Source organism: Besnoitia besnoiti, chromosome III, assembly GCF_002563875.1.
Source record: "Besnoitia besnoiti strain Bb-Ger1 chromosome III, whole genome shotgun sequence".
NCBI classification, from domain to species: Eukaryota; Apicomplexa; class Conoidasida; order Eucoccidiorida; family Sarcocystidae; genus Besnoitia; species Besnoitia besnoiti.
The window spans coordinates 3,854,762-3,868,907 of record NC_042358.1 but is presented as its reverse complement, the minus strand read 5'-3'; the positions used below and the strand labels follow the sequence as shown (position 1 = coordinate 3,868,907).

The window sequence follows — 14,146 nt, the reverse complement described above, 5'->3', positions numbered from 1 at the left end:
GGAAATTGTCGTTTGTAGCCGCGCACGCGCGTGGGGAGGGCAAGCCGCCTTGTCGTTCCGGCGCGGTTGATTCAAACTGGAAACCGTGCCTCGCGTCGACACGCGGGCGAGGCAGCCAGCTGCCACAGCGTAGTCCGCAGTTCAGTCGTACGCTTCCTCACATGCACATGCTGTTTTAGTTTCAGAAGCAGAATCGACCTTTTGCAGGTATCTTGTCGGGATCTATCACTGTATAGTCGCCTTTGGGCAGTCTTCAAGGAACACGCCTCGCCCGCCACGTCTCGTTTATGACTTTACGCAAACGTAGCAGGCTCCCTGCGCTTTTCTTGCGCAGGCGAGAGCTCTGAGAGAGATGTCAAGCGCGCATTCAGTTTGGAGCGCACTCAGACGCTCAATTGAAACGTTTGCGTGCAAACACCGCTGTGGCCCTCTCGTGGGGAGTTACGTATATTCTGCACATAAATATAACCCATATGTATCTATCAATCTATCTCTACATATATATAGATATGGATATATGACAGGATGCATACGATTAGATTTACATGCGGACAAGAAAACAGACCCGCAGGTAAGGAAATGAAGACAAAGGTGCTCCAGTGGATTTTGGAGACGCTGAAGGAGCGAAGAACTGGTGAGCACGGAGAGGCGATACCAAGCGTCTCGCCGGTCTTCGAGTGTTTAACTACACCTCCACACACGCCAAATGACAGTTGCTTCAATACGGCAGCCTGGGCATTTCGTGCGTGAGGGTTCTGAGCTCATGAGCTCCGTTTTCGCACCTTGCAGCTCACTTGAAGGGGATCGTACGGGTGACAGCATCACCGTCAGGGAAAGAAACGACTGCAGTTCGCTGCATGCGAAACGTCTGAGCGCTCTACCCCGACGGAGCCTGGTTTGTCATTCCTCAGACTTCCATCCTACTCATCGCCGTGAGGAGGCAGCTGAAGCAAATTGGTGAAGATCTTTTTTCGAAAACAAGATTACATGGACATGGGGATGGAGCAGCACTCCCCCCGCGAGGCGATCAAGTCCTTGCGTGGATTACTGTCAAGGAAAGGAGACGGCAGAGTTGGCTGTTTGTAGAAGACGACGAAATTTCGGGTAGTTATATGCGATCATACACTCGTGTGTGGAAGAGTACTCGGACCGCCATGCGTACCTGGAGAGTAGAACATAAAAGTCTACTGCGGACGCAAGCATGCACATCAGCCGGAGTCTGTCGGCGAGCGTTTGGGAATAAAGTCGAACATAGGCGCTGACACATTTCAGAACACAGAGCACCCGTCTATGCCGTCACAAAGCGAGCTCCTGTGGAATCAGGATTCAGAGAGCCGCTGCATTGGCTCCTTCCAGTGCAGGTGGCAGGTTTTGTGTTCACTACTGAGAGTCGCAGAAGTGTGGAAAACGTGTCCGATCGACTCTTCGACCGAACACCTAGTGAGTTTTCGTGGACGTCTCCTCGCGTTGGCTTTTCCAGGCGTCAGGTCCGTTAGGTATTTGGCAATGACCCCGTCATTTGCGTGCGAACCGTAAGGCCTATGTAGTGCTGCCTTCAGTGAGACTCCCTCTCCCCTAGCTGCATCGGCGGTTGACAGAGCTCATCCCAGAAAGAAAACGCTCGTCGGATTCAAAACTAAGTTCCGAGCCTACAGTACAGTGCCGGCTCTGTGTCCTGCGTATGAAGGCGCGTGTGTAGTCATATTCTTGCTCGACGGAGATCACTCGGCATCGGGAATGTTGTGGGCATAATCCATGGTTTCTGCTCTCACCACAGTAACAGAAAGAAGATTGCCGAGTATATGCCGTCAGCTCCCACGAATCGTGCGGAGCGTCTCTCGTGTGTTGGGCCGCGACGACGCCGACGCCCCTGTATCAGAGGGCGAGCGTGCAGTTGTAAACAAAGGAAACACGCTTCTCCTCTCGGCCGATGAACTACGTGGTCTGGCCAAATAAGTGCGCAAAAAGCGAATTCGCCGACTATTTCATACACTCGATGTAATCAACTGCCACAAAATCCCGCATACATGACCCTCCTTCAATAAAGCCCCGGAGGGCGCTTACTTGTGCGTATGGTGTGTAAAGGTATCTATGATTGCTAGTTGAAGATAGAAGCCCGAGACTGCGCAAGATGACTGCCGGTGTTTTGTATATTTTCCGCTCACCGAAGAAAAAAATGTAACTTCATTTGCTTCTGTTGTGAAAACTGTCGCGATCACCGGGCTTTATTCTATTTTCGCTGCAGGGCGCATGCATACCGCGGTGTCTTCTTTGCTCAATGCTTCACTTTTCGCTGTTCTCGAAAAAAGGGGCGAATCTTTACGCGTCAGAAAAGAGAGAGACGAGAGAGAACCCCATGCTTCCGCCGGGATCCACTTCTTTTTGTCGCTTGGACCTTTTATTTCTTTCCGTCCGTTCTCCTTCTCTGCTGGAGCCCTCTCCCACCCTGAACACGAAGAAACCTCTCTGCGCCGTTCTCTCACTCATAGATATCTCTGCCGCCTTTCTGGCTTTTCCCCGGAAACTCTCTAAATTGTAAGTGAGCATTTGCGTTTTTCATGTCTCTGCGTGAGCACTGAAGTTTGTGTTTTCTTCGTTTCTGGCGCTTCTGTCCCTTGAGTTCCCTCCCCCGTTGTCTTGCCTTCTGTCGCCTTTGCTTCGGCTGTCGACCCTCACCAACGAGACTAAACTCGCGCCCGGGCTGTTTCTTTTATCTCGATTCTTTGCAGAAGAGACTCGGGTGCGGCCTGCCTCTTTTTCGGCGTCTCTGTTTTCCTCCGCGTGCCTCGCTCATTTCCTCAGCGCGTGAGCCGCGGGTAAGAAGACAGCCTAAAACTTTCGAGGCCGAGCGTGCGCAGTTTTCTGTCCAAATGTAGAAGCAGGCTGAGAGGAGAGCACGGGGTCCGCGTACGTTTTGATGTGGTGCAGTCTCTTTGTTTTCCAACTCGTCTTTTTCGCTGCGATGCGACCCAGTACCGCATCAGCTCTGCCGCTTCCCAGTCTTCGGCTCAAGCATAGGAACGGTCTCCGAGACCGTTGTCTCTTCTCGTCATTTTCAAGTCTTCCGGCCTGTTTTGTTTTCTCTTGCCTCGTTCGTCTCCTTTCGCCTGATTCCTCCGTTTTCATTGTCTTCACCCGCCTTCCTGCCCTGTAGTCTGCATCTTTCGCTGTTTTTTTTCGCCACTCCCTTTTTTTCCGTCTTCTCCCGTTTTATCCCCCTTTTTCTCCCTTTTTTCGCTCAGTATGGCGCTCCTGGGCGGTGTGGAGGAGGCCTCGGGCGGAGACCACGGCGAGCTGGTTCTGCGCATGCTGCAGACGCTGTATTCCAGCTCAGACTCGCATGCGCGCCGGCAGGCGGACGTCTGGCTGCGGCAGTGGCAGAAGTCCGCGGAGGCGTGGGAGATCGCGATGGAGATGCTCGTTCGCTACTCGCAGCTGCTGTCCGCGCCGGGTTCCGCCTCGGAGCTCTTCAGCGACGAGGCTGTCTACTTCCTCTGTCAGACCCTCCGCACGAAGACTATGTTCGACTTCCATCAGCTGCCGCTCACCTCTCACGAGGCGCTGTGCTCGCAGGTGCTGCGGCTGCTTCAGGTCTTCGCCACGGACGCGGAGAGGGCGCCCTGCGCCGACGCGGCGGCGTCTTCTGCTTCTTCGGCGTCTGCGGCTGTCAGCCGTCGCCACCGCGCGGCGTCCACGCAGCTGTCACTCTGTCTGGCGGATTTGGCGCTGCAGACTGCAGACCATTGGCTGAACCCGGTGCAGGTCATTCTGCAGGCCTTTCCGCCCGCCCGCGAGGCGACGGCGGCGAGTTTCCAGGCGCAGTCGCTGCTGCTGCTGCTTCTCAGGCACCTGGCGGAGGAGAGCACGAGTCGCCGCGTGATGGCGGACGAGACCGTCCGCCAGCGGCACCTGGTCAACCTGACCAAGTCCGCGTCGACTGTCATGCAGACGCTGCTGCAGCTACGGGACCGCGTCCGCGAGCGCCGTCGCGCGCTTGAGGAGGAGGACAGGGCGCGCGTGGCTGGCAGCCAGACTCCCGAGGCGGTCGCGGCGCTCGCGGCCAACAACGCGCTGCTGCGGTCGGTGCTGTCCTGCTGGCGAGTCTGGCTCACCTTCCTCCAGCCCGCCGAGGAGACGCAGGAGACGGCGAGCCGCGCCGACGCGCCGACGCCCCCCCCCGCGGAGACCGACTTGCTGGGGCAACAACACCAGTCGAGCCTCGCACTCGTCTTCTCGGACTGCGTCGAAGTGCTGGCGTGCCAAGAGACCTCCGCCGCGGGTGGCGCGGGAGGCAGCGAGGAGGAGGACCCCAACGAGGCTGCGGCGAACTGCATTCTGCGGCTGCTCAAATCGGTCACCTCGTCCAGGCAGACACTCCGCTCGCGCTGCCTGCGCCTGGAGCAAGAGCGGTCGCGTTTCCGGCAGGGCGCGGGCGGCGATGAGGGCGCGTTTCCATCCTCCTTCTCCCCGCCGTCTGCGGCCTACTACGCACAGGCGCTGGGCGACTCGGAGGCCGCGCTCAAGAAGGCCGAGGCCTTTGAGCAGCAACTCCTTCAGGAGATCCTCACGCACTGCGTGGGCTCGCTGCGGGTGCGGCTGCTCGCTGCGCTTCAGCGGCAGGCAGACGACGCGCAGCCCGGCGCGGCGGGCGCGGCCTTCCGCGACGACTACGAGGCGCTTCAGACGCTCACGACGCTCTCGCGGCTCTACGCAGGGGTCGCGGTCTTTCTCATCCCCGTGATCCTTCGTCGGAGCCACAAAGACCCGCAGCTGCAGGAGCTAATTCACCTCCTGATGCGCATCTCTGAGGCACCGCGCACGCGCGGCCTGGTTGCCCACGCGCTCGGGGAGAGCCTGCAGAGCCTCGCACAGCACGCCGACGACGACTTGGAAGAGGAGGGCGAAGAGGACGCGCTGCTGGTGATCGAGGAGTCGATGCGCTTCTGGATGAAACTCGCGGAGGCCGCGAGCCGGACGGCGGCCGCGCTGGGCGCGTGTGCGGACTCGGGACTCGTCTCCAAGCCCGCGGGGCGGAAGGCCGACAAAGAGGACACGCCGAGGTTCGACGGCGAGCAGGCGGAAGAGACGCGGCAGTCGCTGGATGCGCTCAAAGAGGTCTACAGCCACCTCCTCCGCGAGTGTCTGCGGCAGCTGGTCATGCCGAAGCGCGTGGCGTCCGCGTCGCTCTCTGGCGACTACGACGTGTACCGCCGCGCGCTGCTGGACTGCCTGGAGGACTGCGCGCTGGTGCTGTCTCCCGAGCGCGCGGCGCTCTTCGCCGTCGAGCACCTGCATCAAACCCGCCAGCGCCAGGAGGAAGAGAGCCGCGCGGCCGCCACAGGCCTCCCCGCCGCACTGCAGCCCAAGCTGCAGCAGAGCCACGAGCGCCTGCTGGAGGGCGCGCTGGTCGCGCTCGCGAAGCTCCTCAGCCTCGTGGGCGACTTCGCCTCGCTGAAGGCGCATATGCAGGCGCCGGTCGGCGCGATCAGCGTCGTTTTGGGCGTCGAGGGCTTTCCGCATGCACTCGAGCTCCTCCACACGACGATCTACGCCCGACTCGCCGCGATAGACGTCCTGAAGCAGCTCTTTCAGCACCTCTTGGACGACCCCGGCGCCCTGCAGCACGCACTGCAAATGCTTGTGCGGCAGCTGCTCGCCGCGCAGCCGGCCCGTGACGAGGCCGCCGGAGGGAGCGCGCGCGATAGCGAAGAGCGCCAAACGATGATTCAAAGCCTGCATCTTCACGCCGCGCGCGCCGTCTGCCAGCTGTGCACCGCCGCGACGGCGAACGTGATCGCGTCGCCGACAGTCAACGAGCTCGTCAGCCTCACGAAGGCGCTCGCGAACGCCAAGGCGGATGAAGACGTAAGCGGCAAAGCCTCAGAATGCAGGCTCGGCAGGCACGACCGTTCAGCTGAGCAAGTTTCGGGCAGCGCAAATACCGCGGCTCCATGCATGCACTCGCATATGCGTAGGCTTGTAGATAGTGTGCCTCTCATGGATGGAGCTCCGACACAGAGAGAGAGAGATGCGAGGGGGATCGACTGTTGTGCTTATAAGTCCTAAAGTCGCCAAGTCCCTCCGCCGCTTGATCGGGTCTAGGCTGTCTATCCATATACGTAGGTAGAGTCGACTAGACGTACATATCTATAAAAATATATATACCCATCAGATGGGTAGCGGTCGTCCGGAGTCTCAGTGAAGACGGGATCTTGTTCTCCTGTGTTCATATATGTAAGTAAATTACACTTACATGCACCTATATGTCCTCGGAGTTTAGTGAGTGTTTGCCGTCTGTCGGCATGGCCAGCTGTGTTTCTCATTAGCCCATATATGCTGAGCGGTCTCTCACGTTTTTTGTCGTTTTCCGCACAGGTGCAAATGTTCGTCTTGGAGGGCGTTTCCGCGGTAGCCAGCAAGATTACTGACACTGCCGCATTTCTCAGTGTACGTCTCCAGGCCGCAACTGTTCTTCTGTCGTAGATTCTCAATTGTCGCAGCGATTTCAGATCTCCCACGACCTCAACGCCCTCCCTGAAGTAGTCACCTTGCTGGGTACTCTTTCCTCGAAGTTCTGAAGAGCTCGACTTCCCTACAGATAAATATATATAAGTCTATGCATATATGCGTGGACGCCAGCTTGCTCGACACCCAGTGAATATAAACACATATAGATATATATACATATATATGTACCTATATAGATGTGAATATATGTATCTGTATGTATGTATTCATATGTATGTATATATGTATACATATATATATATATATATATATATATATATCGCCGCGTGTGTGCTCCGCTGTGTGCATCGCAGAGGGTTGATCATTTCGCCGGTCAGACAGTTTGCGAGTGTGTGAAATTTTTTTTAGGTTTTGGAGGCCCTCTGCGAGCCCTCCATTGGCGGCCTGCAACAGACGGAGAGCGACGAGCATGCGATTTGCTGGCAGCTGGACTGCCTCGCTGTGATTCTGAGGTCAGTTCTTCCACTCTGGTTCTCTTGTATTTTGTTTTTGTCTCTCCGGCGGCGCGTCGGCACTAGTTTAGGCGCGTTTTTCGTTTGCACGATTCTTCCGCGTTGATTCTTGGGTGTTGGCGCCTTAAGCGTAAGCCGCATTCCTTCCTCTGGGTCGTCGTTGCTACGAGGCTCCACTCTCGCTCGGCTGCGCGGTGTCTCCTCGCGGGCTGCTGGCTCTGTCTGGCCTTTCTTCAGGGTTTGCACTTCGGAGGGGTCTCGCAAGCAGGCTCCGTTCGGGCTGCTCCCTTGTGCGGCACAGTTTTGCCGTTTTTCTTTTTTTTCTCGCCTCAGAGACGCCGTCTGCCCGGGGACAGCTGCGGCGGAGCCCTCTGAGCGGCACCTGCGCGTGGCAACGTTCCTCACCTCCTCGCTTTGGCCGCTTCTTAGTGCGCAGCTCGACCACCACGCGGCGCAGCAGCGCATCGTTGAGAAGTCGCTCCGCTGCCTCAAGCACGCTGTGCGCTGCGCGGGCGACCTCTTCAAGCCGCAGCTGCCTGGTCTGCTCACGCTGCTGCAAAAAAACGCGCAAAGTCGCCTGCACTGCACCTACCTTTACGCGGCCGAGTGGCTCGCGATGCAGTTCGCCAAGGACGAACAGTACCAGCAAGTCCTTATGGTGAGAAACGCGCAAAAGGCGACGCGAAAAATCCTCGCGCCCGCCAGTTTGAGGCAGACGCTTGCCTGCACTCAGTCGCGCAGAGGCGCACCCATACTTACATGTACATACGTTTATATTTGTGGAACTAAATCTACTGATGTACGCATATATTTATTTATATATTTATTCAGCATATATTTCGCGGAATATGTATTTAGCGAGGCGAAACCGAAATAGGTGAGTTTCGGGCCGCTTTGGAGCAAAGCGGCGTTTTGATTTCTTGTCGGCTTTTTCTTCCAGCATCTCTTTCAGCAGCTCAGCCGCCAGGCTCTCCAGGCGATCCAGGAGCAGGTGAGTTGGTATCTTCTTTACACATTTACCGTTCGGTTTGTTCTTAGTTCTGGTTTGGGTCATGCATTTCGCTCACTCGTCTCGTCTTTTTCCGTGCTTCGAGGTCACAGGCACTTTTGAGCAGACACTTTCGACGTCTGTCTCGCTTTGTGTTTCGCATTCTCTTCGCGCCCTTCGCAGCTCGCGCCGCATCGTGTCTGTGGGGGGCTGTGACCTCCGATCTCTGCCTCTGCGTCACCCGAGCTCCGCGGTGTGGTACGCTGCCGCAGGCTGGAAACGTCGACGCATGCAGCGATTTAGTCGAGGACTGCTACGGAATGATCAACCGGTACATTCGGCACTGTCCTCTGCTTGTTAGCCTCTCGCCAGACACTGTCCAGCAGGTAAGAAGAAGAAGCGACTCCACTCGAGTCAAGAAAGACGAGAAACGCGTAGATTTCCCCGTCTCCAAAGAGCGTCCGAACTGGGCGGCGCACAGACAGCAGTAGGTGCCCGCAGCTGCGCTGCGGCGCATATCCACGCCCACTGTTGAGGAGAGTCCTCGCTGCGTCTATGCCACAGTTCCGCTTTGTTAGGACGACTACGTGCCGGCATTTTTAGGGAATGGCCGTGGTCGTTCGTCGGCGCAGGCCTGGGATGGTGGAGTGCGCCTAGATGCCGACAAGCTCGTTTCAGGGGGCGGAGAGCTCGACACCATCTTGTCAAGGCGAACTCGTGTGAAAGGCGAGAGTCTCTCGTTCGCCAGGGGAAAGCAGAGCGTCGGTCTGCGTGCGGACTGTGGAGAAGAGACTGTCGCTCATCTGCGTTTCGCTCTGTCCCCTGTGTTGCAGTGTTTGCATGCCCGTGTGTTTCACTCTTTTTCTTGATTTTTTTGCAGGCGCTGGTAGTGGCTCGCTCGGCGATGTACGTCCAGCAGCGAGAAGCGGCTCAAGTCGTCTTCATCTTCCTCGACTCCTGCGCCTTCTTCTGCGGTGAGTCTTTCCCCGCGGGTCCGGCGCGTCTAAGGGAGTCTCTTCTTGCCTCGCGTAGCTCCGCAGGCTTCTGCACCTGCCCGGCGCCGTATGGGCAGTTAAATAGGAATTTACGTATACCCACGTATACATATGTGTAAGTATATTTGTATACGCGCGCTTTGTAGACGCGGAGACATCGTAGTGCTGCAGTTCTGGGAGCAAACCCGTAGCAGCTTCGCATATTCGTTCGCGTGGATTACGACGCGTGTCCGCATCCATTTCTCTACCTATAGCTCTATATGCATATATGCATAAACGCAGACCTGCATATATTTACACATACATGTATACATGTATATACTCATACATATATATCTCTATATGTATCTGTATTTATAGTGTGGCGTTCATATGGAGTCGCCGGGCTGTATGAGCGGTATCAGGCGCAGAAACAGAAGAATGCAGGCATGCATGCCTGTGCTCACGTGCCGTCCCGAAATCCCTTAGTGCGGCACTGGGTGACTTTTTTTCGAAGACTGCGTGTCCGTTCGCGCTGCAGACGAACATCGACCTGTCGAGCCTCTTTCAAACGCCGTCGGATCCCTGGCCTTGGAGGTGAGGGTTTGCGCGATTTCGTTTTCGAGTGCTTCTTCCACGTGTCGAGTGCTTCCTCCACGTGATGAGCCTACTTTTACATCGCGCACTTTGATTCATATCGCTCTACATATGTTCGCGCGCTGTCTTCGGCCGCTTCCAGCGTTCCCCCGCGTCGATATCTGCACGTTGCACCTGCAGACTCTGAGCACGAGAGGGCGTCTTTCTGAGGCAGCATCTGCGCTGGAGGGAGCCTTAGATAGTTTTGCTCCCATGTCCTTGCCTTGGTCTTTGAATCGCTTCTTTCTTGCGTAGAGAGCTTCGGTTGCTCGTGTTGTTTACTTCGAAACTTTGTCTCGGGCTGTGATCGCTCAGCACTTGCCGGCGCTCGTCGAAGAGGCCTTCCGGCTGTTGATGGAGGCTCCGCCGAGCTACGTAGTCGCCTTGGTCGAGGTGAGAGCTGTCGAGGGGCCGACAATCCTTTTCTAAAATTTGAAACCGATGAGCCTCGACGCGAGGATTCCTTCGCACACAGGCGCCGCGCGCAGTCTCCTTCGAACGTGTGTTGATGTACTTTAGTTGTTTAACTCCATTTGGAATGTATGTAAGGATTCGCGTGTTCCCTGCAAGCTCACCCGTCAGTCTGTCAGCCTGCGACAGTTTGGTTGTGTGCAGTCACGGTCGCGTGCGGGTGTGACCACATTCGCCGATTTTATTCTCTCGCGATGCTTCCGCGAACACGCTTCGGGGTTTGACTGCTTGGGGTCGTTGTCTCTCATGCTCGTGTATTTTTTTTCCGTTTTTTTACAAATCTTTTCTTTCATCGTTACCTCGCGGCCCTCCGTTCTTGTAATTCCTTCTCTTTTGCAGGGATTCATCACCACCGTCGCGCAGGTCTTCGGAAACAGATCCGTGCAGTGGCTCGCGCGTAGGTTGCAGAAGAGAAAAAGGGGATGTATTTGTCGCGTTCGTTCGTTTTATGTCTCTTACAGGGTATGCTGATATGCATTTATGCTTACATATACATGTACATATATGTACGAATGCACTAAAAGTATGCATACATATATTAACGAACATTAAGAGATTGAAACGCCTCTGAACCGCTCAACATGAATCCGTGTATGCGCAAGTGGATGCGTGGATAGAGGCACGGACATGCATCTACATCTATTTGTGTGATTTGTCAGCCTTCAGCTGTGTAGATAACTCGTTTAAAGAGCCTGCGCGATCCCCTTGTCGTCCGTTCTTGTCCTATTTTATTCAACTTGGTCTGTCTCTGTTGTGTGCAGGTGGCCTCTCTGGCTTGCCGCCTTCGGTGCTTCCGAGCGAGGCGATGAAGACGCAGTTGCTGGTAAGGGCTCAGCGGGCGCTCTCATGAGGGAGGGATTTTGACTCATCGCCTTTTTTCCTCTTGCTTTGGTCCTGCGCGGAACCGGCGTTATACATATATATATATATATATATATATATATATATATATATATATATATATATATATAGGGTTTAGGGTTTAGGGTTTAGTATATATATATATATATATATATATATATATATATATATATGTATAAATATATGCATGAATGTGTGCATACATGTATATTTTTATGTATGCATGTTCGCACTTTCGTCTTCTTCGAAGCCCGCCGCTTCTCGCCTGCATCCCGCTGTCGCGTGCCCCCTTCTTAACATTCTTTTTATTTGGCTTTTTTGCGTGGTAAGCCGGTGTATGTTCGCGGCGAGCGTGTCTCGCGTCGGTTCGCTTGGAGCGCCCGTAGTCTCTTCACGAATCTTCTTTCGCGCCTTTCACGGCTTCGTTTCATCTTCGTATTCTTTTTGTCGACCGTTCTTGCTGGCGTTGTACCCGAGTTGCCTGTTTTCTCTGCGCCTTGTGTGACTAGGCGAAGCTCAGTCGACCGGAGACAGGCGGCGTTTGCGAGGCTGTCGAGGACTTGGCATACAGGTGCGGTGTTCGCTTTTTCAAAAATGTTAAAAACCTAACCCCCGGAGTCGGGAAAGCGTTTTTGTAGAGTATCCGGGCGATGAATGAAAAAGAGACACAAAGACCGTGCTTGTGCGCAGCACTCGACGGACGTATGCATCGGCGAAGAGCCAATCTAAATACGGGAAAGACAGCTGCGCATGCTATTATATATATATGTATATGTGGATGTTGGTAGGTTTACGTGGAGACTTTTTTTAACTTTACTTTTTAATTGGTTCTTGTTTTTTGTTTCGTTCTCTCACTTCAGGTGCGAGCAGGTGTGTCTGCGGAATCGAGCTTGAGAAGGCCGCGGCGGCGTCGAGAAGTCGAGAGACTCACTCCGGTAGCTTGGCCGTCTGCGCGAATGCGCCAATCCGGAGGACGCGAAAAACGAAGCAAAGCGAAAAATGGGTTTTATAACAAGGGAACACTCGAAAAAGTGGGAGAACAAAATCAAGAAAAGCTCGAAGACAAAGGTTAATGGAATGAAGATATAAGACGCAAATGAACAGCAGACCATTGAATAATATGTGAACAAACGAAAACAAAGATGAATAAGTTGAAATTGCACATACCCAGGGAAGCGGAAGAAGAGAACGGCGACGAGTGGTCGACGCGACAGAGCAGCAATATAGACCTTCGACGGCGAACGAAACAGACGCTTGCGAGATTTTCCGTGTTGTTCGTTTCTCTTGCTATTGAAAGACCCCGAAGAAGAGGAAAGGGCCTTCTCGGGAGAGCTGAATGAGGGAAGCGAAGGACAGGCAAGAGGATGTTGTAGTCGCGTCGGTGCATGCGCTGGAAAACTCAGAGAAAGCCGCTGCGTAAGTATGTGTCTCCTTTTCTCTCCGTCCCTCGGCCGCAGTCGGAGAAAAGACACCTACACGTGCAGAAAGAGCGAACTTCCTCTTAGGTGTTCAGCCGCGTCACTTCCGCCAGGGCACGGTCTCAGAATCACCCTGACTGAAGCGCACGCGCTCCGCTGTGTATGCTATACCGCATATATATATATATACATATTTCTATACGTATACATATACGTATAAATATATATATATATATAGTATAGTTATAATCGGGTTTGTGAGGCGCGTCTGTAGCCACGAACACCTCACGCACTCGTTCGCCGGCATATCTTTGTAGTACTGCCGACTACGCCGATGCTGTTGCACTTTGAAGGATTCGCATGCGCGCCTAGGTGCTCCTACGGGGTGGTAATTTTCCAAATCGCTGCGAATCGCAAGGCTGCTGGATGCATTTCGCGATGCAGCAGTTCCCCGTGAGCAGCGGCAGTCCTTCCGCCAGCTTTAGGGGTGTCGTCCGCCGCTGGAGAGAGATGGAGGGACGCTTCGAGAGGCAGGCGATATGTACATAAGCTGCATGCGCATGCTGATCAGAGCAAAATACGGGGGAAGATAGGCACAGCGACACATGCCTTAGAAATACGCACTGCTCCAGCAAGATACATATTCTGCCTGATCATGTGGTCTGGTCGTGGAGGAGAGGCGCAGCTCGACAGCAGCGCTCCCCGATTAGTACGAAACACATCATCGACGCACTCATAAACGCCCACACATAAAAGCACAAGCTTCCACCAGGACCTTATGTTGGTAGCACGCCATGAAAAGAGAGAGCGAAGCTCTTTCTGAGGGGATTCGTAGGGAAGTGTTGCACCCGTGAAGTGCACAGGCTCTCGCGTCTCTCTCATGTATTCCCTGTCTGCCTGACCTCACATTACATCCCGCTACAATTTTGAGACAGCACGGACTTCAGCTTTTGGGGTTTCTTACAATCCTGCGGAAAGAGCTATTCCATTTAGAGGTCCAGTAGGTTTCGGGGTACCAACGACAGCAAAAACGTGGTAGCGGAAAGACAAAGGGGCAGTGTTCGCTCATTCGCAGCTGCCGCATATGCGCACACTGACGCAATACGGCGCGATCCTGTGATTGCGAGAAACGGGCTTTACATGTGTCATATATATATATATATATAGGTGTGCATGTATCTTTCAGCCACTAGTACTTCCCACTCTTGCGGGAATCAGTGTGCTGTCTGGTTTCACACGCAAGCGGAAGGGAAGGGCGTACATGCCCAAACATGCGAATGCTGAGACATAGGAGACTGGCTGCAAGGAGATTGGTCTATTTGACTTTCCCGGTGGGTGAATGCACGTATAGACGGGCGGTAGGTTCGCACGCAGGGCTAACATGCATATATGAGTATTTGTTTATATATTCTAAAAATACAGAGATAGGCACAGAGCACACATGCATACGTGAGTATTTGTCTATATATTCTAAAAATATAGACATAGTTGTGCCGTCATAGAATTGTGGGCGACGTCAGCGGCCTGTGGAGTTGTGTCAACGCATTCAAGTAGTGAAGGCAGTATCTTTCCCTGTCTCGCAGTGCAGCTTGCTCGTTCGCGTTTCACAGCATAATAAAGCAAAGACGGCACGTTCTGTGAACGAGCAGACGCGAAAATGCCGGTGTACATAACGAAGGTTAAGAAAATAATGTCCGTACCGAAGCATAGGGGCGAAGGAACGATTTCTAGCCTTTTCTGCTCTCTCTGCGTTCTGAGAGCGCGCCTTTGCGGCGAAACTGAAAGGCGAGGTACGCAACTGAGCGGTGGTGTTGTTAG

At 54.3% G+C, this 14,146-nt stretch overlaps 1 protein-coding gene across 1 annotated transcript; it reads left to right on the top strand.

Moving 5' to 3' along the window:
* Positions 1 to 3,243: 3,243 nt before the first annotated feature.
* Positions 3,244 to 11,804, top strand: BESB_048170 (uncharacterized protein; the record flags this gene model as incomplete). The annotated part of the gene is made up of 13 exons (XM_029363268.1): positions 3,244 to 5,865; positions 6,376 to 6,447; positions 6,877 to 6,980; positions 7,314 to 7,638; positions 7,921 to 7,971; positions 8,241 to 8,354; positions 8,849 to 8,942; positions 9,484 to 9,539; positions 9,894 to 9,971; positions 10,389 to 10,446; positions 10,811 to 10,872; positions 11,420 to 11,481; positions 11,771 to 11,804. 13 exons carry the CDS (start codon positions 3,244 to 3,246, stop codon positions 11,802 to 11,804), a joined length of 3,732 nt encoding a protein of 1,243 aa, XP_029220634.1.
* Positions 11,805 to 14,146: the final 2,342 nt, after the last annotated feature.